The sequence below is a fragment of the Opisthocomus hoazin genome, chromosome Z (genome assembly GCF_030867145.1).
Source record: "Opisthocomus hoazin isolate bOpiHoa1 chromosome Z, bOpiHoa1.hap1, whole genome shotgun sequence".
Classification (NCBI taxonomy): Eukaryota; Metazoa; Chordata; class Aves; order Opisthocomiformes; family Opisthocomidae; genus Opisthocomus; species Opisthocomus hoazin.
This window is the reverse complement of record NC_134454.1, coordinates 81,218,904-81,242,516: the sequence shown is the minus strand read 5'-3', so window position 1 is coordinate 81,242,516 and position 23,613 is coordinate 81,218,904. Positions and strand designations below refer to the sequence as shown.

At 41.1% G+C, this 23,613-nt stretch overlaps 1 protein-coding gene across 1 annotated transcript in view; it reads right to left on the bottom strand.

The window, feature by feature from the left end:
* The window catches only part of KIAA1328 (KIAA1328 ortholog), a 184,944-nt gene that overhangs the window by 35,705 nt on the left and 125,626 nt on the right, over nucleotides 1-23,613 (bottom strand). The window contains exons 8-9 of the mRNA XM_075411536.1: nucleotides 22,290-22,385; nucleotides 1,835-2,016 (exon numbers count right to left, since the gene is read on the bottom strand). Coding sequence (XP_075267651.1) covers nucleotides 1,835-2,016; nucleotides 22,290-22,385 — 278 coding nt within the window. The remainder of the gene's footprint in view (nucleotides 1-1,834; nucleotides 2,017-22,289; nucleotides 22,386-23,613) is intronic.

Here is a 23,613-nt window from a genome sequence, read left to right as displayed (position 1 = left end):
ATGCTACATTATTGCTTCCAAACAAAAAAAAAAAACAAATTCTGAAGCAGAAATCCCATATCAGCAACAGATGGGAAGAATGAGCAGAAGCAAGGACAGAGTCAGCTAAGCCCAGAGTAACTAGAATTAAGAAACTCGACATTGTGCCCTGGTGATCCCCAAAGATGGAAAAAACACTTTACAAGTATATGTGTATGCTTGTTAAAGGAGTCCAAACATCTAACAGAGGGAAGCCAATTAAAAAGGTACTAAATACAGAAGACTTCAACTTCAGTGATTAGTGCTAGGTAATTTGCCTTGTGATAAACAAGCCATTCAAATCAGTAATAGACCTGAGGTTGTTCCACAGCTTGATGAACTTTATCTGGTATCACAGCAAGTGCCAGTGTTTATAAGTTAAATTTCGCAATGCAGGTCTACATCTTCAAAGCTAGCAATCCCCCTAAGTGTTTGCAAAAGATACCCACCATCTTCAGACATTACGCTGACCACTGCGACCACTAAATCAGCATAGGTGCAGCTCAGTTGCTATGTGCAATAGCCAGGTGCAGCTTGTAAGTTCTCCTAAGTACTACAAAATGAAATGAATGAATGGAGAGGCCAGGTTGGATTTTTTTCCCTGAATCTATGGAAAATAAATTACTTTTTGGCGACTATCCCTATCCAAGGAACAAAACCCATCATCCAACTGTGAAAAATCTCAATTTCATCACTACAGTATTGAGAAGGAGGGGGGAGAAGGAAGAGGAAAAGAGAAGAAAAAAATAATGATAGCTGAAAAAAACATAAAAGAAAACCATCAGTGAAAATTGCCCCTGAAACTTTGCAGAATTGTAACGGCTTTCTCTTGCTTAAATTGATTGGTGTAGCAATGTTATAAAATGACTATTAGGATTCATTGTGCACAACAGAAAGTGTGAAATGTCAGCAGACTATACAGCAAAAGTAATGGGTCCTGAACCCCTGTTAGTCAAAAATGATTTTGTTTCAAATTAGAAATTGATTTTTTTGGACACCAGCCCTTTACAGGCTTCCAACTTTTGTAGCTGTGCCTTGGAAGAGATTAACCTCAGCCACTGTTTAGGTCCAGGCTGATGATACCCTTTTGAAAGTTTCTTCACAGGGACTGCTTTTTAATGTTGGTACGGTCTTAACCAATAATACAAGTTATTTGTTCCTTTGAGAACTGCACCACATTTCTTCTCATTTTGCCATTTTCTTTATTTTTATGCTGACATATACGGCAAACTGGCTGACAAGTTAAAATAATAAAAAAGCTAGCTCATAATTGAACCAAGGATTATGTTCAGGGCTCAGCAGTGAAACATCCAAGCTGCCTTTGTTCCCATACCTTTCTCTTCCTAAGAAAGACTGTTTCTCTGCTCCTTAAGTGGAGGTACTAAGCTAAGAGCAGGATAGATTCCAGCCATATAGATACCCCTGTGTGGCAAAATATCAGGTTGTGGTGGTGAAGCCATTACTTGGGGAGGAAAAAAGTGTGAAGAAGATTACGCTTCAAGAGCAAGCCCCACTGCACTTATTCTCTGCTTGCTGGGAAAGGAAAAAGAGTTGTTGAAGTAGCTTTTTGAGGTTAAAGGGCTATTTTTTCCCTTCCACGAGTAACACCAGCCAAGAAGTTCAGTTATTATTTACAAGACTTTCTATGCTTTTTATTACTTTAAATGTAGCTACCTTCTTTTGGGTTGTTTTAAGCAACTTGCAATTCTCTCCCTCTAATCGTGCATTTTACTGATACGCTCTTAAACATATATATACAACTTCTAAATGCCATCAGCACACTCATGGCCCTGGAATACAGTATGCTTCCCCTTACCTCTCCTTGACTTGGTGCCTTCCCTCTTGGTTTGCATCAGGGTTTGCCCATCTTCGATGTCTGCACCAAAACCAACCATTTTCTTCGCTGAACTGCTCCCACCACTGCTCGCTGGTGTTCTGGAGGTTTTGCTCACTGGAGGTGTCATTGGAAAACGATATTCATGTTTCAACACTGGTACACTGGAAGGAAAGAAAGATCATGCTATTACATGGTGCTTTCAGCCCTTTTAAACTGCACCCACCCCTTTTCCCCATTTTCATTCTCCAGAAGCGTAATGGTCATGCTGCTGGTTGAGCTCTTGTTGAATTCATTTACAATACCTGAAAAGCAGGATGCCTAAGGATCGAAGAGTTACCAACCTACTTTATCAGTACTCTTTGGTTACCTGCAGCTGGCAGCACTCTGACATTTATATTTGGAGTTTTGTGGCACTTGGCACATTCCCTCAAGCATTAGGTCCTAGATTTCCTGAGTGCTTATGATAGGACAAGTGGGATGAAGATACAGATAGTACTTTGTCCAGCACAGTGGAGCACGACTGGAAGAAAGAGTAACTAAAAAAATGCTTACTTTGCTAGGATAAAGGGGACACAGAGACGATTATGTGAAAACTGGATTTGTGGTTTGCAAAAGGGTAGCAGATGATACAATCATTCAAGAAGAAAAGGGAAGAGAGAAGATGAGATAAAAAGAGGTGAATGAAGAGGTACGTGTAAGCAAGATAGAGAACATATGAGCAAATTGGTGGGAGAGTAGCTGGTGCAGCAAGTGCAGCAGTTTGAGTAGAGTAAGAAAAGAGAAAGCTAAACAGAACCATGATGGTTCAAGAACTTTAGCACAAGATCGTAAACACTGCACAGATAGAGCCAGGAGGCAAATGTGGTGATGTGGAGGCAAGCATGACTTCAGTCTTGGCAGACACAGGCAATCACAAAACATTTTGGGAAGACAGGAGGCTACAGAGAACCATCTTTCTCTCAGTGAAGACAACCTACTGCTTTTAAACTCCTCTCTCTGGGAAACAACTACCGCTTTAAATGAGGATTCCCGAGATGTGTATGTCATTAGCCCCGTCACCATTATAAAAGCATTTAAAAATATAAAAAAAATCTTTGGATTATCCACATGAAGGAATACAATTCACCACAAGCTTATACTATTCTACTTGCAATCATGGGAGTGACATACAGCTTTCCTAAGTTAACAGAATATTAAACAAATCCTTTTCTTGTTAAAGCACTGATTTTACACGGCAACCCAAAGACTGCCACCGAGTTTGTATTATTTGGGATACAGCTTTATGGAGGTCAATTCACAAGAATCTTTTACCTAAAAGCTTACACTACTGAAGTTACTGTGCATCTGAGAAAAACTCAGATACTTGATGTTCCCATCAGAAAATGATAGCTACATTAAAAGTTTCAAATCAATGTGCTGTAGAAGCCATTGTTTAATAGGGCCCACTGCGCCTGTTGGACAATTAGTATTACTCCTGTATTATTAATGCTGAACATTATATAATGGCTTATGACCTGTAATAACTGGCTGAACCGTTGTATAAAACTTCTCTGAATAACCTCCATTTACTTTAAGGTTTCAAACTGTGTGGCCACGACTAATATTGCAAAGTGTTATTAAAATTCATGGTGGACTAAATTAGTGTCTTATTTAAATTAGATGAAATTATTAACCTACTAATTCCTGCAACCCAGAGTACAGCAAGAGGTGGGTTTGGACCCTAGTAACTGTTTAAAGAGGCTTGAAGGTGTAATACTTGACCAGATTTCTCTGATAATACAGGACCTGATATTCCATTTGCTTGTCCTTGGATGATTAACAGCACTTAAAAACACTGAGGCTGTCGTTATTTGGATGATTTTTGAATTTGTGAAGTACATTTAATTACAACCTACAGATCTACTGTGAAGACAGTGACCTTTGGCTTGTAGATGAGGAGGCAATTACTCCACTGGTTCACTGCAATACTTTTTACACGGTGCAGTTACCTCTAGAATACCGAGTTCTGGTTTGAGTAGGACCATGGCAGTGGCAATTCAAACAGAAACAGACATCAAGAAGAAGTTACAGAATCTAATTTATGAGGAAATCACAAAAGCAAGCATATTTGCATTTATAGCTCACTAAACAATTAATTAGAGCCTTGTTCTTTGTTATTTAACAAAAGTAAGCTCATGCTAAAGTTTTGCTCGAGTAAGGATAGACAGTCAAATATTAAAATGACAAACACTTAATCTGAGAGATGTGCAGACCAAGGAAGGAAAGGGATAATACAGAGAGATACAAAAATTCAATAATTAACAATGTACAAAAATTAAACAAAACATAAGGAAAAAATAATCTATTTCAGAAGATAGTTAGTCATTCACCTATGGAATAATTAGTAAAATGAATTATGTGCATATTGCAGCCTGGAAAATTTCAAACTAACATGTGGTCCAAAGGGACCAGAAGAGAGATTAAGCAACAAAACAGGCCCTTCCCTATTCTCAAATCCAGCAGTCCATCATATCACTCAAGTGCAGCATGCTTAGTAGGACTTCCTGTAGGGCACCACAATACTCGATGAATTTCCATGCTATCCCCTGAAACCACACAACAAAGACGACTGTCCAAACAAAGACCTTATTAACCTACCTAACCTACATACTAAGGCAGGAGTTGTAGAGTAGCACTGCCAGAAAAGAGGTGAGTCTCAGCACTGCTGCCTCCTTATGAATATCGAAGTACATCACCAACAAAGAAAAACACAACCTGAAGGTTTTTCCATTTTGTCTGTGCCTCATATCGCGATATCCCTGCTGAGCATGAATGACAAATTTTAAATGTCATTCAGGACCCATTGAATATTGCTAGTATTTGCATTCCTTAAAAAGTAGAAAAACATTAACCTTTTGTTTTATTGAATTAAAATGCCATGGAAATGCTGATGTAGTCTTCAGAGACTGAAATACTTTTACAAAGAAGAATAGCTGTCATTTATTAGACACAAAGAACAATTACTTGATAGGATGCTTTCTGACAAAAAGCAGATTGGTATTCTCATCATAGAAAAGGCATTGTAAAAAAACCCAGCACAGACCTCTGAGACTTGAATAATTTAAAGCTGCATTTGGTGCAATTTGAATTTTTCTTTAGGGAGGCAAAGTTAAATACCTTTAATTTGTTCTAATTATTTCAAATTTGCAAGTTAATTATGGCTGATCATTAAATAACAAAAAGGACTATCGTCTCCATAGAGTTTTACCTCCTACCCTCTGCATTACTTAAGCTAGATTTTAGTATGCATGAATTAACTTTCTAAATAATCACACGGTTTGACTAAATGGCTCAGTAAAATGAGCTCTGATCCTCAGAATAAGCATTAATGGACATTAGAAAGGCTATTGGGACCCATGTTACTTACATTATAAGTATTTTTAATGGGGTCTTATTTACTAATCTTTATGTACTGTTCAAGTTAGGGCACCATATAGATACATTATTCTGCTTTAATAGAGGAAAGTCAGTTCTTCAAGATACTAAAACAAATGTCCATTTAGAGCCAACTACATTCATTTTTAAATTAATGCAGGAAAACTCTGATAGAATTTAACTTGTTTTAGCTGCTTATCCTGATGAATCAATCCAACATAATGGTGGCGTTGGTCTGCAAATGGAGTTTTACAGATCTATTGAATCACTAAGTAACTCCAGCAGCTACAGCTCTTGCCACAGAGTAGCATTTACTGTCAGCACCTGTACACCCATGAGGCTTCACCTCCTCCCTGCTCCATACCTAGCATTCATCTGACAGGTTCCCAGTCATCAGTCCCAAATTTGGATGCTCACCTTTCACTGAACTCTGATCTTTCCATGCATTTTTCAGCACATCCAGAGAACACAACTACATTATAGCTAGCCAGAAAACCAAAATGTGATGCAATTCATGCCTCCAGTATATATGTTCAGCAGATGGCTGTCTTAATGGTACCCTACTGCACCCTGTTTAGGCAAGGGCTTGCGAGTTTAACCATTATCAAATTAACAGATTGCTGTGGTAGGTTAGCTCCAAAAGCAAACACACTGGAATGTTATTTTCCTGTTCCACAATTTCTGTTTTAAAAATAAAATAATTAACAGTTCATGAATGCAATCTGCTGCAATTATATCATGCCAAGAATGCATAACACTTAATGATGCAAAACTGATGATAAGTAGACAACCCAAGCAATACGTTTTTGTAGCTGGAATCTGTATTGCCATTTCAGATGCAGTTTGACAAACAGGCTGAAAATTGCTTCCCCGCTCTCCCACACTTGGGCTGGGAGAGTTTTCAGCCACATCAGCTTCCAGATTCAGCTCAGCATAAAGCAGCAGTATCACAAGTGCTGGGACAAAGCTGAAGGTGTCACTAGATCATGGGACCTTCTTTTCAGCAGTGGTATGAATTTAAGTCCATTTAAATCAAGTTATCAAACCACACCTCTGAAAACCATCAGTTCCAAAGGGGTACTGTTTGGGAAGCTGGTTGTCTCCATGGCAAATAAAAAAATATCTGTGGGGAGAAAAGGACTGTAGACTTTGGATGAGTGGATCTAAGCAGGAACAAGACTGGTCTCCTGAACAACCACAACGTTTTCAGTCCTCTCAAGTGAGGGGTAGTGGAGGCCCCATCCCTGGAAACATTCTAAGTGTATTGCATTACTCTTTGTAAGCCTCTACTTCCAGAACTACCACATGCCTCAGATTATTCACGTGTTTTTTCCCAACAATGTGTCAGGTAGGGCAGTCTGATTACTCTAATCCCCAAGACAAAAAAGATAAGAAACTGATACAGTACAGAAGCTGGGCCCGTGGACAGCAAGAAGGCCAGCAGAGGTGGAAGAGAACTGGAACCGACTCCCACACATTCGACCCACGGAGCAAAGGAGACACCTGAAAATAGTGCATACTCCATGTGTGTCTGCTTAGAGCTAATCATGAAGAAAACCCTGACAACAGAAGTAGAGTTTATGGCCCCTCCTTAGTGAGTCTCCATCTCCAAACTGGAGCCCTCTTCTGAGGGGACACAGCCTGCCCCTTCTTTCCAGGGGAGCTGGGCAGAAACATGACAGGATGTCCAAGCTGGCAGAGCAGCACACGGAAAAGAGGACGCAGATTGGAGCATTCGCTCCTCCTTCGTGTAGGGTGTGCAACACCACAGGATGGCTAAGTAGAGCTGGAAGGGAGGCAAGAGTGTTGCAGGCGATGAGGAGAAGCACAGCATGAACTTCAGGGCAACCTCTCACCCCTGAACGCCATCACCCTTGTGTTCCTTGCCACAAAACCAAGCTGCTCACGTCAGCAGATCAACAACCTTAAAAAGACACTGTTAAAATCTAAAGCCTATCATACTGAAGCTTGAAAAAAATCTAAACATTTCTCCTCTCCTTTAAAAATCAGGAAAAACATCCTATTCTAATACGGACCTCAAAGGCCTTATTCCAGCCTAGAGTGAGATTTCTTTGCCCAATTATGCAACCTGGCATTTTGAGGCTTATGTTAGATGCATCAGCATGTTAATGACACTGCTGGGATCCAGTGCATGTTAATAAGAAACAGCTGCTTTCCTTTCTAGAGTCCACATACTTTTACACTTCTGAGACCACAGAATCATTGAATGGTTTGGGTTGGAAGGGACCTTCCAAGGTCATCTGGTCCAAGCCCCCAGCAATGAGCAGGGCCATCTTCAACTCGACTAGTTTGCTCAGGACTCTGTCCAATGTGACCTTGAATGTTTCCAGGGATGGGGCATTGACCACCTCTCTGGGCAACCTGTGCCAGTACTTCACCCTTATCCTAAAAAATTTTTTCCTTGTATCTAGTCTGAATCTCCCCTCTTTTAGTTTAAAACCATGACTCCTTGTCTAATTGCTTCAGGCCCTATTAGAAGTCTGTCCCCATCTTTCTTATAAGCTCCCTTTAAGTATTGAAAGGCCATAATAAGGCTCCCCAGAGCCTTCTCTTCTCCAGGCTGAACAGCCTCAACTCTCTCAGCCTTTCCTCACAGGAGAGGTGTTCCAGCCCTCTGATCATTTTTGTTGCCCTCCTCTGGAGCCGCTTCAACAGGTACATGATCTTCGGAACCAAGGCCATCCCCTTTCTCACATATTTTTCTAAGGCAGAAGACAGGAGGGCAGGGACAAGTAGGGGAACACCTCAGCAGCCAGTAAGGGTTCTGGAACTGAAACATAAATATTATCAAATCTGCTTGCAGTTAAAGGATTTTTCATCACACAGAATAGACAGTGATTGCCTACAATCTACATGTTATTATGCAGACAGTATATTGCTAAGGAGTGATGCAGAGCTTTCGTCTCTTACAGTCCTCTTCAGGCTCCGCACCCCCGAATCCAGTAATGCCTGTGGCTGTTATCAGGTTCCTCTGTTGGCTTTTCCCTGTTGAGCTATCTCTCCTGGACCTACTGCATTTGGTTTACTTTTCTCTCATCTTTGAGGAGTTACACTGGCCACTATGCTTAAAACTTTTCCATTTATCAAGCTGTACCAGCGTACAGTAATCCACAGCACAGCTTCTCCAGACCACTCTTTCAGAGACCAGTTCATTCCCCATTCCCTTAGCGACTGGTGCTCAGATATTAAATTCCACCAGCAAGAATTGAGGCCACATATGCTCTTAATTAGCAATGACCTATTAGATCATACCAGCCATAGGTGAAACCCTGGCCTCATTGAATCAATCAGAATACTGCCTTTATCTTCAATGAAGTCAAGACTTCACTTAATACACACAGTTAGAGGTCCATTTGTAGCAATTACTAAGCTAAATTCCACCTAAAATTATACTCATGCCTTCTCTTTGAAGCTCATTCTGCTTGAAGTTCGCTATATTTCAACTCCCTACCAGCACCTTTCCCACCTATCCTAGTTTTCCTAATAAACAGAAAAATGAGCTCTGATTACTTTTCTCTCTTCTCTTTCAAATCCAAAGAAAATTCTAGCATAAAGGTTTTTAGACAGTCATAGAGAAATGGCCACAAAAAACAGGTTGGCAAAGCTTTAGCAGAACAAAATGCTGTGACTGTGTGTTTGGCCTTTCTTATACAGCAGAGCAGAGCAGCTGTCGTTCCAGCAAGCAGTGCTGTCAGCCTTCACAAAAGAAAGTCATGTAAATGTCAAGTCATAGGTATAAAAACAATCCTTCAAAACAGCGTCTGTATATCTGAAAAGCCTGCCTAAGTGTTCACCAGTGAAAGTACCATAAGAAATGCTGCAAAAGCCTGCTTAGGACAAACAAAGTTTTCGAAGTAAATTCAAACTTCTCCAGTAGATCAAGACGCGTCAGAAGGAGAATCACATGCTCTTCAGCAAAGTGAATGCCTTAGTGCCCTATGTAGAATCACTGCTGTTTGGCTGAGAGCCAGCCCCATTCACAAGGTGCCCATCGAAATGCCATATGCAAGCTATCTCCTGAACAAACATTCCCCAAACTAGAATGGAATTTTGTTATGGTAAAGGAATAGAAGAACAATGCATCATCCCTTCTCAACTTGGCTCACCCAAAACAAAAGGCTTTACAGTAGGTGGGGTGCACTGCAAAACAGGCTGTCGCTGAGCTGTTGCTGCAGAGATAGGTCTGAGTGCGCAGGTAACCACCTGCTTGGTGCAAGAGTCCTTATGTCTTCCTTCACTAAGACAACCGGTACATACGCACTCTCTCCTCCATAGGAGTTTCCAGGCAGGCTAATGGGTGTTGATAACAGGAGCTTTCAGTAAATGGCAGCAATTGCAAAAGCCCTTTTTCTGATCATGGGTCACATCATGGAGCAATCATTTGCTATGGATAAGTGACAATATAGCAAAGGAGGGACACAGTAAGAGATGGAAAGTAAGTACTCAGAGGGTTTCCAGTGTGCCCTCCTAACAAGACATTTTCAACAGATACCTAATTAGTGCAACAGATATTTAAGATTGCATTCTTGCATGCAGGTATTATGAAGGGTAGCATATGCACAGAAAATAAGAGTTCTGGAGGATCCTATAGTGCCTATATGCAGACAGAAGAGTTATACAAGACATAACATCTGCAGCTGCTTCTGTTCATTGACAAAGTTGCACCTGATAGATGCGAACTTTCAATATTCAGGATATTCGCATGACAAATTATCATCCCTGGTTTCTAAGTAAGCAAATGAAGGAACATGAAGCTACAAATTTCTCCCACTGATAGTGATGAAAATTAATAACCGCTAAAGTGGGCAAATACACGTACCCCTAAGGATGCTTAGGTGACCTTCTGGGTCACTGACAGCTCCTCTGATATCAGGGAACACATTGCAGGGAAAGCAATAAATAATGCTAATAATAATAAAAAAAAGACAAATGCATCAAATTCCATAATAAAGACAATTGGAATTTTTATCTTTCATGTGCTTCTGAGGCTGCTGTCTTTCAATCTGATTTCTCTAAAGATTCGGAACGATTACCATTGAAATTGTCATGGGAACACCCTTACAGGACCCATCTTCGTCCATGAAAATTCTGTCCTCTTATTCTAATCATCTTTATCTGTATCACATGATGATTGAATCAAGAATGTTACGCACAGATTGTTTTTTGGGGGGTTATATAGGTCTGTTAGTGTTGAAGTCCTACAAATCTTGGGACTAGTTAATCTGGACTCCATAACGCTCTTCTTATTTCAAAAAGCCACCCAAGGCTCAATATGTTGGCACAGGCTCAGTCCAGGTACAAGGCACAGCTCTAACACTATCCCAACATGTCTCCTCACACCACACTGGCTCCCTAGCCATATACAAACCTGACATGGTTCTTCTTATTTTACAGTGATCAAAAACAATGGCATGTTAGAATACAGCCAAGTCTGCAACTATAAACGTACATGGCATCCGAAATGCTCTCATACTAGAATCTTTTAAAATGGTCTCATATACTACCCCATTTCTCTTAGAAACACCCCTCCTGATGCATCTTTACACTTCATCCGCCTGTTTTCCATGATTAAATCTGTGGGACATGATCACCCTATGATTAAGGAGTACATTAATGATTTACCACTACACTAATACTCATCTATATTATATTGTTCAGTAAAATGAAAACACTGAGATAGTTTATTGATCTGCTTTAAAAAAAACCTAACAGCCCAAAAACAAGTAAAAATACTTTGGACTTTACTCTCATCAGTAGATTATCATGCCCAACAGATGCAGATTTGACAAGGTAGCTCCTGGTAAAGGTTTAAAATACCACTTCTGGAGACTTCAATTGCCTTCAATCCACTGAAGTTACATATTTCATAGAGCATGTTTGATGGCTAGTGACTGAAAAATCAGGTATTTATTGCAAGTGTAATACAGACTTAGACACCTAACCAATGGCACACAACTCTAAAAACCACTGCCTGGGCCCCACAAAAAAACAACACACTAAAGATTTCCTTCCAGTGCATGGATTTTATGTGAATGTGACAGCACCACCGAATATTGAGTCATTCAGGATGTTTACAGAACAGATGTAACTTGGTTTTGTACTCTTACACCCAGGAAGTAAAGAGACATAACAGAATTGAAACCATACAGAAAACATTGCCTTGTTAAGATGCACATCTCAGTGAGATACATACTGGCACGCTCTGATGTCCAGTATCAAGGGAAGGAACAAAGGGAACAGATTCTGGCACAAGATTGCATGCAGGGAAGCTGTGGGCTCTGCCCAGGCTGTGGGCTGCTGGTTCCCTCACCATAGAAACTGAAGGTGACAAAACCACTGTGTACTTTTGTTAGCCCAGATATGAGCGATTCTTGCCATCTTACAGCTACCGCTATTGATCTTAGGTCTTGGAAGCCTCCCTTTGCACAAGTTTTTATAATCTGTTTGGAAGTGTCTGTCCACAGCTCTGACACTGTGACTTGGCTTTATAAACTTGCATTATTTGTGTTGCTGAACCACCTCAGCAATACTGAGTCTACAGCCAGTATATAAATTTAGCTCATCTATCAGAGGATGCAAGATGTAGATGGAGATTAAGGAAGCACAAAGTTAAGAAGAAAAAAAGGATTAACTACACATCGATCAAATAGAAGGGCATGTAGTTACACAAAGAGGTGAAGCTTGACACTACTGACAGAAGGCTGAAGATACTTGCATATTGCTTTGTTTCAAACTCTTGCATGTGCTGGAAGTCATATGTAAACTTTTATACACAGAAAAGCTGATGATTTGTCACTGCAGTTGAGTTATAATACTTCTCTCCCTAGGTCACTGGTGATATCTTTTGAGTGTGATTTAGATTTTAGCTGGACTTACCAAGCAGAGACCATCCTTGTGGTCAGTCGTAAGACATGCATTACTTTGAAACTCATCAAATTAGGATTGAAGGTGGGAAGGAAAAAAAAGAACTCAAATACTGAAAAAACTCTGAATAAAAAGTGTTCAAAGAGGTAAGATGTGAAACTGGAAAGGCACAGTCAGAATAGACAGACAAAGGCAGAAGTGACCATGACATAACTCAGTGGTTCCAAAAGCCAGAAAGAATTGGGGAATGTGGTAGAAGCACATGGCCAAAAGTTCATGCAACACCCAACAAAACACTGAATCCCATGTAACTGAAAGGGTAAAGAAGAGTAAAGGTGACAGAGCAAATAAAATAAGAAACAGCTTTGTGACTTTCTGCAGAGCCCTACAGACTGATACTGTAGACATCTGGCTTCAAATCAGGGTTTCAGAGAAGCAACGGTGACAGGATCTGAATAAACAGCCAAGATACCCATTTGGAAAAATTATTTTGAAGGAGGGGAGTGAATATTGAGCAGTCAAAGAAGCCTTTACAGTAGTCAAGGCGCAAGACGAAGGACTAGAGCAATGGGTGGTGTTTTAACTGTCGACACACTGAAAGCATGTTTTTGCTGCAAAGGAGAAGGAAGCTGCAATAGCTGTCAGCAGCCCAGATGTGTATGGAGAAGGAGAGTGACCCAGAGGTTACGAGTCTGAGTGACAGGGAGGATGTGGCGTTATCAAAATCAGAAGTGAAGAGAGATTCAGAAGAAAAAGTAAGGAGTTCTGTTTTGGCCAGATTAGGAATGATCTAAAGGCAAAACAACCAGGATTATGTGTCAGGGAGGCAGTCAGATACGCAAGACTAGACAGAACAGAGCAGAGCGTTTAAGAGTTATTGGCAGAGAGATGATAGCCAAATCCGTGTAACTGGATGTTGTCATCCAGGGACATGGGGACAGAAATCTCCAGGCAAATCAAGGAGTGACTAAATCCCTTCCCTGCCACCTCACAGAGGTTCCTACCTAGTTCCAAAAGAAATTATCTAAAATAGTGCTGCAAAAACATGCATAAAAAGACCTGTCTCTCCATAAAACCTAAAGATCATACTGTTTCTAAAATTAGGGCAACCACTAAATGAAAGTTAACCCGAACAATAACTTTAGCTAAACTTCAGGTCACATGCATTTAATATAATGAGATGAAGAATATGAAAAGGCCATTCATAATGGAATTCATCGAGTTAGGAATGCCATGCTTAGCTGCCTTATAACATATAATTAATGATCCTATAAAAATCCAGCAGCACGAACTCTCCCGGCTGCCCGCAGAACTGTTCTTTATGCTGGGTAGGGCAAGCAAGCATCTGCTTCCACAAATACTGCCCTTTGAGAAGCTGAAAAGCTTTTTTCCCCCTGCTCCATCAGGGACCACACTGCCATTTCCATGACAGGCTGAGCTTTGAACCGTTACCCAAATCAGACTATAGCATTTGGCAACCCAGTACACATCTGTCACAATAGACTGGTTATTGGTGAAATGTTAAAGAAAAAGTCATTAACTCTTTTCCACTGCCTCTAACACCCCACCTTCCTCTAGATTATTTATAATCCCCACTAAACCCACCCTCTGCTTATAGTCTCTTAACACAACAGGGAAATACACTCTGTCTGGAAAGCTGTCTTGCCTTATACCACTCCCAACCATTTGGTACAACAAAACACGTTCTCTCTCCATCAAAAGGCCTGATCCCTCCTTGAAGCCTTGATGATCAGATTCAAGGTTAAAGGATTAAGGCCTGAAGCATTGAGTACCAGAGGAAAGGAAGCCAAATATCAAAAGAAACACAAAAATCAATCCTCTTCACCGCAGGAGCAGTGTGAAGAACAAATCAGCTGGGCTGAATCTAAAATTTTCTCTGCATGGCTCTCAAAAATTAGCACTGTTATAAATGTAATAGGTAGTTCTGTAAAGCCTCAGTACCCATGCAAAGCCACAGAGTTCAGCTCACCACACCAGTACGGTCTGGAAAGTTTTATGTCAGAATAATTCAGTGGCAAATACACTAAGTCCACTTCAGAGAAAGTGAGAGCTGGAGAGCGAGCCAGAGCACACAAGCCGTTATCTTTATATGTAGTCTGTATATCTGCAAGTGGCAGAATCTAATATTTACTAGAGTTTGCCTTTTGCTTCCATTCTCTGTGTGCTGAAGTGCAGCCAAGGTCACCAGAGGGGTGGGGGAGTGGATTTTAGCTTAGTGTAGCTGTGATCATGACCAGAACAGCAGGGTACAGAGGATTTCTTGCTTAACTTCATAATACCAATAGCTTTTGTTCTTAGTCCTACCCCATCAGTTCTGATATAAGCTTTTAAATGGCGTGAAAGTTGTGCGGTTAGGTTTAAAATCTCCTAATTTAAAACTACCTTCCAGAACATTTTGTTGTGTAAAATTTTTCTTAACTTTTCCAACTCACAAATTTATGGGACATATGAATATCTAGATTAAACATCATTTTCTCTTCATCCAAGATTACATACAAAAATAAAAGTAACAAAATGGTATGTCTGAAAAAGTAATCCACTCCAATTTATAAAAATAGAATTCAAGTTTTCAAAATTCAATTCAGGCAGTAAACTAACACTGTCTACATTTTCCTGTAAAGGAGGCATCTGCAAATGACTTGCAAAAATGTCTCTCACTGTCTGCAAGTGTTGGCAAGGAACAAACTCCTCCAGGAGATGCATGAATTTTAAATATTTCAACCCAAAGAAAAAAAAATCTCCAAGTATTTTCAGTTCTGATATGTGATATTACAGAACCATACCCATGCAGAACACTGGCAGCATATCCAAGCTTTGTGAAAATACCAAAGCACTCGGGTTTTAGCAAGCCTGTTTTCACTGATTGCCATCCTGTGCTTAGCAGTGTTCCTAACACCAGATCTCCTGTGCTTTCTGAAGACCTCACCCACAGGTTGGCTCCGTCTGCCTATAGAAACTACTTACAGTATCTGCTACTTACATCTTACACCTCAAGCCTATCAGTAGGCTTCCTGCTCAAGGTTACTTTGGACTGTAATGGAAACGATGCAATACTGCTGTGTGCAGCATACAAGATGGTGAGAACAGAACCAGCATAATTCAGGTAAACGTAAGGCAGGCAGCTTCAAAACTCTGTTGCAGTTGAGAGTAAACCTGAAAATGAGGTTAGTGAAGCAGTCAAGCCAGTGGAAATGATCTCCTCACACCCCACTCTGATAACGATCACTGCCTACCTTAAAAAAAAAAAGGCATGCATAGATACATGGAAGAAAAATGCCACACAGCCCCATTCAGCAATAAGCTTTTAGTAACCACGTCAGAACAAAAGCCATCAACCTGCGCAAGAAAACCTGCTACCTTTGGAGTCTGCATGTAGCACTAATGTAGCAAAAATGCAGCTCTGACTCCAACTATACCCTCCTGTTACCCCACAACAGACTCCAGCAGCCATCTGCTGAAGGGATGCTGTGCCTATATACAACCAGACAATGCCATGAGAGAAAGAAAAACTTCTGTCTACACCTAATTCAGCATTTGCACTATTGGCAGATCTGCAAGGACTTTTTTTACCGGTCAAACAAGTGTTCACTCGTTTGAACACAAATATCCTATCTAAAAATGATACAAACTTCAATGTAAAATAATCTGGAACAAGCAAGTAACTTGGGTGTTAAAAGGAGCACTACCAAGTGGGTAAGCGGCTTCCAGATACACAGATTTTATGGACCATTTGCAAGCACAGTTGATTTCAGCTCGATTTAATGTGCTAGTCTGCCAAAATAGCAAATAGATGAAAAAAAAAATCCCAACAAACTGTATTCAATACATTCCTAAAAGTTGGCCAAGTACTATACAGAGGCCCCTCAAGAGACAAGGAACAACTCACAGATGAATGGAAGCCTGGGGTCTTGAAGAACAAGCCATTTGCGGCACTGGTGATGGTTTCTCCTCCAGTGGCTCAGGACAAGGGTAACAGGAGGTGATGCACAGCGGCATGAAGAAGAACTGACAAGGAAATTCCAAATCGAAAATAAAATGGGAGCTACCATTGCCACCACTTTTTAAATATCAGTTCCCTTCAAAATCAGGAGTAATCGGGCCAGCACAAGTCAGGTGAGAGTTGGCAGAGCCATGTGATCGTGTGTGATTTTTATTTTATTTTTAAATTGGGGGGGGGGGGGGGGGGGCGATTGTGTGAACAAACCTGGATATGCCTGGGACAGCAGGGGGAGCTGCGAGTCTGCGTTCCTCTGCACGTCTGTTTAATTGGGCTGAATATTTGGACAAAAACACTGAAGTATGCTTGCACATCACCATAGAAAGATGCCTGCATGTCTAACAAGCCACAAAAAAAATCGAGTTCATAACAAAGCATTAAACAAGGAGCAAGAGATAATTGTCACCTTCTCTCACAAGACAATAAAAATAGTTACACCATAAACATAAAAATCTTTTAAAAGACCCCTGACAGCATTCCCTCCTGGAACTATCACCATAGCAATAAGCATTCAAATAGGTGGAAAGTAATGCTGAATTCTGTGTTTGATATTTTCAACTAACTAAAAATACAAAACGGAAAAAATACACACGGGTGATAAAGAATGAAGCACACAAACATAAAAAGCCTTCAAAGAAATTAAAGGTGGCAAATTCTACCTGCAAATCTTTAATGCTCCAGGAAAGAAATCGTTTAACCAGGCAGCATACATTGAAAGAGTGCCTGCAGATAACTGTAAACCCATCCGATAGCTGCTGTATCCAACAATTCCTATTTATAACATTTTGCACAGGTCAGTGTAGAGGTGCAGTGGCAGTATTATGTGAAATCTGGGGGAAAGATTCACTTTAGAGAGAAAGCAATAGAAAGCTGTACCGGCAGAGCCGTATACCAAACCTAAGAATCGGGACAGCAGGGTACACCTCATATGTAAAGATCTAGGCACACAGCACAACTCTGGGGAGGAGTGCTTACAGAAGCAGCAAATCGTATCTTCTCTAGTTGGTGCTATTAAATAGGTCTTATTTCCATGACATTCAGATTTGAAGTTAAGACTAAATAAAGGAGAGAAGAATGGATTATAGAATCACAGAATCACAGAATAGAAGGGGTTGGAAGGGACCTCAGTGGATCATCTAGTCCAACCCTCCTGCCGAAGCAGGGTCACCTACAGCAGGCTGCACAGGAACTTGTCCAGGCAGGTCTTGAATATCTCCAGAGAAGGAGACTCCACAGCCTCCCTGGGCAGCCTGTTCCAGGGCTCCGTCACCCTCAGAGGGAAAAAGTTCTTCCTCATGTTCAGACAGAACTTCCTCTGCTTCAGTTTGTCGCCGTTGCCCCTTGTCCTGTCGCTGGGCACCACTGAAAAGAGCCTGGCCCCATTCTCCTGGCACCCACCCTTCAGATATTTATAAGCATTTATAAGGTCCCCTCACAGCCTCCTCTTCTTCAGGCTGAACAAGTCCAGCTCCCTCAGCCTCTCCTCATACGAGACATGCTCCAGTGCCCTCAGCATCTTCATCAGCCTTTGCTGGATTCTGTCCAGTAGCTCCTCATCTTTCTTGAAGTGGGGAGCCCAGAACTGGACACAGTACTCCAGACGGGGCCTCACCAGGGCAAGTGTAGAGGGGAAGGAGAACCTCCCTTGTCCTGCTGGCCACACTTCTCTTAATGCACCCCAGGATGCCATTGGCTTTCTTGGCAGCCAGGGCACACTGCTGACTCATGGTTAACCTGTTGTCCACCAGGACACCCAGGTCCCTGTCCACAGAGCTGCTCTCCAGCAGGTCCACCCCAAGCCTGTAGTGATGCATGGGGTTGTTTCTCCCCAGGTGCAGGACCCTGCACTTGCCCTTGTTGAACTTCATCAGGTTCCTCTCTGTCCAACTTTACAGCCTCTCCAGCTCTCCCTGAATGCCAGCACAGCCTCCTGGTCTAGCCACCACTCCTCCTAGTTTCATGTCATCAGCACACTTGCTGAGGGTACACTACGTCCCTTTATCCAGCTCATTGGTGAAGAAGTTGAAAAAGACTGGGCCCACTACTGACCCCTGGCAATCACCACTAGTTACTGGCCTCCAACCAGACTCTGCGCTGCTGATCACAGCCCTCCGGGCTCTGCCGTTCACCCAGCTCTCAGTCCACCTCACCCTCCTGAGCTTCCCTATGACAATATTACAGGAGACAGTCTCAAAACCCTTGCTGAACTCAAGGTAGACAACATCCACTGCTCTCCACTCAGCTACCCAGACGCTCGTGCCATCACAGAAAGCCATCAGATTGGTCAAGCATGATTTCCCCTTGGTGAATCCATGTTAACTCCTCCCGATAATCTTCTTTTCCTCCACTCGCTTAATGACGACATCCAGAAGGAGCTGCTCCATCAACTTTGCAGAGATGGAGGTGAGGCTCAGCGGCCTGCAGCTCCCTGGGTCCTCCTTCTTGCCCTTTGTGAAGACTGGAGTGACACTGGCTTTCCTCCACTCCTTGACCACCTCTCCTGTCCTCAAGGACCTTTCAAAGATGATGGAGAGCGGCTCAGCAATGACATCTGCCAGCTCCCTCAGCACTCCCGCATGCATTCCATCGGGGCCCATGGATTTGTGGGTGTTCAGATTGCTTAAATGATCTCTCACACAATCGTCCTTGAGGAAGATCATCCTTTCTGCAGGCTTCCTCTCTGCCTGGGATTCCTGAGGGCCAGCCTTAGCAATGAAGACTGAAGCAAAGAAGGCATTCAGTAACCTCGTCTTCTCTGTATCCTCCATCATCAGGGCATCCACCTCGTTCAGCAGCAGCCCCACATTTTCCCTAGTCTTCTATTTGCTGCTGATGTACTTGAAGAAGCCCGTCTTGTTGTCTTTCACATCCCTTGCCAGATTTAGCTCCAGGTGGACCTTAGCCTTCCTCGTTTCATCCCTGCATGCTCTGACAACATTCCTGTATTCCTCCCAAGTGGCCTGATTGTTTTAAAATTCCTCTCCCAGATGCAGATGTCAGGAGCACACACAAAAGCAGGTGCTGGGTGTATTGATCCTACTGAATACACATGGAGTGGGTACTTGAGCACGTACCAAGCATCTGCGTCTGGGAGATGGAAAGCACTGTGTAAAAGGCTGTTTTGTGCTAAACAAATGCATCAGGTTATGTTTTTATTTTGAATATCTTAAAGCATCTTACACACTGGGGCAGACTTCAAAAGAAATTATACAGACAACTAGACAACTTGCCATTAACTGTAGAAGTTACTATCTCCATAGCTGAAAATTTGCTGTGGGCTCACTCAGGAGCTCTTCAAGATACTGAAAACCAGCCTCAATAAAATCTGCTCTGACTGCTGCACCTCAAAGAACTGGAGATCCTGCATCTGAAGACGCTTCAGGTCCCATGGGCCCGCCCAGCTGCATGCAGGCAGAGCGACAGACACATTTCTTCCCAACACCTCCTCAGCATACCCAGCAGGGAACTAACAAATCCAACATGGCAAATTCAAACCGGGACCATCCAAAGAGGCTAAGATGGACAACGCTTGCTGACTTTGATAATGAAAAACCATAATGGTACATTTAGAAAAGAAAATGAAACAGGCATCCTATTAGAAAAATCAGCTATAGTTTGTAGTAGTCCTGAAGATAAAAGTTTTCTTTTTCACTGACAGACTGTGACCAAAATCTGTATCAGAAATCAAACTCTATACCGTATTTGCTCATGGAATTTTTTTTTTCCTCTTTCTAGGAGGGAAAAAATTAATCCCTACAGGAGATGACAAGATGCCTTTTAAAGTACATATCTCATTTCTGACTACAATTACCTTTCAATAGACTGGCACAGCTGCACGCTCCTATTTGCTTTTTGTTTTTCATTAAGGGCTCCTCTACTATTTGTACCCATCCTACAGCATTTATGCCTGGCAGTGATGCACATTCCCTTGCCTACAATTCTTCCCACAGATAGCAGAGAATAAATTGCAATTAGATTTTCGTAATTGTAGATAATTAACTCAAAATGAGCTGTTAATTATAAAAAACTCTATGTTTTTCAGTTCTTGATTATATTATTTATTTTACTTCTAAACTCCCAATATCTCACTTCAGCAGGTTCAGTATTTTAAAGTACTTTCACTGTTTCCTTTAAAATAGCAGGATGTTTTTAAGCTAAGTTTTTCTTATTTGAAGACTGAAATCAAGTTTCATGCCATGAGGTTTGCTATAGCAGCTCTCATGTATGAACTGGAAGTCAGAGAGGACTGATTTTCCATTAGGGTTCTGATAGCATTCGCTGTAACAAGAACTGTTTGGCAGGTCAATTAAAAAGTTAGTAACAACAACAACAACAAAAAACAACCACCACCCCCCCTACAAAACAAACAAAAAACCTCAGAAAATAAACTGTTAAAAAAACGGATGTATTCCTACCAGCTCTTCCTCCTTTCTAAGCTCTAGCCGCACACTTGCATACTCTCTCTTGATACTGTAGAAAACATCACTTACATATTCAAATGCATAAAAGAGACAAATCGACTTGTCTTCTGTAGCCTCTTTCAGCCTTACATTAGAGTAAATTATTTAGGGAACATTCATCTGGTAACCTTTGCGAACCTGAAGATGGCATATATATAGGAAGAAAAACTTCCAAGTGTTTTGCTGCCAAACTTTGGAAACAGCTGGCATGGCAACTTGAGACTGCACGAACACATACTAACTTTGAAAAATTACCGTAAATTAAACCAGCGGAATGAAGAGAGGGTGGGGAACCTTTTGAAATCTGGAACTCTCATTTTGTTAATGGCACAGGTTTTCCTCATTTTCCCTGCTAGGCTATGTAGATTTTTGCAGGTTTTCAGTAAACTGTTGCCAAGAAGACCTCCAGATGTTCTAGGTTACATTTTTCCTCCAAGGGGCTTAATGCTACTGCATCTTAAACATATCATGACTCTCCATCTCTTTTGTTACAGTGATCACACTCTGATCATTTCAGTCTGTGTGAAAATTAAACAAGAAAGCATCAGAATACAACAAGGATATGCCAGTAACTCACAGCAGCCAAACACCTGGTTAAGCAGTGAAGTGTTCCAAGGAAACTAACAATTCCCATTGTTCTGGAGAAAGAAGTCTTATCCCTTTTCAGTGAAGAGGGATCTCAAAAAAAAACAACAACCAAAAGCAGTATCACCTGACATTAAAGAAACATGAAAAGAAAAAGTATTGGACTCTTTGTTTATAATTAAATTAACAGTTCTTCCTGTATTCTCATAGTGAAGAGTAAAGCTTATTATTTTAAAGTCTTTCCTTGTCACTAAAGAAGGGGCCATTCAAAAGACAGCTGCTCTTCTTGTCCACCAAACAGCGGATACTTGGGTAAAAGGAACATCTATAGTTAAAACACAGAACAAGCAGCTGTTATTTTCTGAGAAAGGGAGAAAAACCCTGTCAAATCCACAGTTTTTGTTTGTTGCTTTTCTAGTAAGCCGGAATCTTCTTCCAGTGTTAACAGGAAATGCGACAGGGTAGCACAGAAAGAAAACACAATAACGTATTGATTAAAGTTTTAAATAGCATGCAGAATTGAGATAAAGAGCTAAATATTGGCTTAAGTCTACTTCCAGTTATTTCAGTGCTGGTTTGCTCTGATCGCACTAAAGCAGAGGTGCACAACAGCACTGTTTAAAAAAGCAGCATCTGTTACCAATTGTAAAAGATCATTTCTATCTGGGAGTTAAAGGATAATGTATTTTTTACATCAGGTCCAAATCAAGACTGAAGAGATGTCCTGATCTTAGTTCAAAAAATAACAAGTAGTACCTAGAAAAAAGAACAAAAGGTAAGGTTTTGTGAAAACTCCAATTTGCACTGGGCTAGGTTAGAGTCCTTAAGAGATGACACACGAAACCTGAGACCTCTACGGGAAGTCAACCCCTAAACCTTGAGTAATAACAGGCCAGTATAACTACCTAGTTGACTCATAAAATTCAACACCCAATGAATTTTACCTTTCCTGCAGAAAAAAAGCTCTTAATCTGAAACAAACACATGAACAAATACACCTGCCAGCCAACAGCACACTGTCAAGAAGATATACCGACACTGTGAAGTACTTAGAAGTGAAGAGAGAAATTACCTTAGCCCTGTGCTGCTGCCGTTCATCATCAGAGCAAGTTCTCCAGGTGCTTCATCAACGGGCACATCTCCTGAACCAGGTAGCTGGCCTCTAAACCTGAAAAAGCAGAGTTAGCTGATTTTGCAGCTGATCAAATCATCACACCAGGAACTCGCCATAGAAAGGCGAGTTGTGTGTCTACAAACAGGGCACTTAAACACACTAAATGCAGAAGCTTTCACAACTGTTTTCACAGTTTCAAACACACTTGTATATTGGAAGGCTGACCTATGTCCAGTGCCTTTGCTTCTAAGGGTTTCCATTGGGAAAAAGATTAGAAAAATTTCATTTACTGATTTCCAAGGATCAGCTCCCTTAAGAAAATGGTCACAGTATCCAACAACTAACATCCCTGATGGGCTCAAATTACAGCTTCAGCAGCACTAGATATCAAAGGCATCACTTGTAAATGGCATATAATGCAGACTTTGTTTTAGATGGTAGTGTCTCCTGAAACTATGGGTCCACAGATGATGCTCCATTTTTAATAGATTAACCCACCTTTTTCTTTCTCTCCATTGAAGATAGAAAGTCAACAATAGAGGTACTTCTCCCTTTTTATTTGAATAAAATTCCTGCTTCCAGGATTTACCCATATTTGTCTGCTGTGGTGTGGCTGGCATCAGGAGGAGTCACTGAACTGTCCCTTTCCCTGCACACACACCATTTTTGACAGCCGAGCAGCTAGTTCACGTAGAGAGAAACTGCAAACTGAAAGTACTATGCTCACTTGAGGCTACATAGGGAAATGTGGGAAATTAAAGTGCAGTTAGGATGCAGCATGGCCAAAAAAAGGATCAGTTCATACTTCCACTAAAAGAGCAGCAGAGTTAATAGCCAATAATTACAAATGGTCAGACCTTTTACTTGTCATTCAATGACAACACTTTCAGCAGCTCAGAACGGACCTTAACAGGCACGCCACCCATGCAGAAGGACAGACAAAAATAAACGCTATCTGGAAATGGATTTTTCCTGTATTGTTTTATTAAGCTGTCATGATGTTAAGAGATGAACTAGGTTAAAGCCTCCTGACAATGAAGGAAAGCGTATTTGAGCTCAGCTAAACAAATTTTTCAAGTTTGTATTACGTAAAATTTCCCTGTTATCAAGTGCAAAAGTGAATTATATATATCTAGAACTGAAACAGAACTGTGATGCCGAAGAGATCTACCTGTAAATATAAAACATTCAGTTCCAAATAGACTGAATATTTTTAAGAGCAAGCACACTACATTCTTGTTGCTTTTCTTAGAGAGAATATGGCAAGTGTGATTTCACCTGA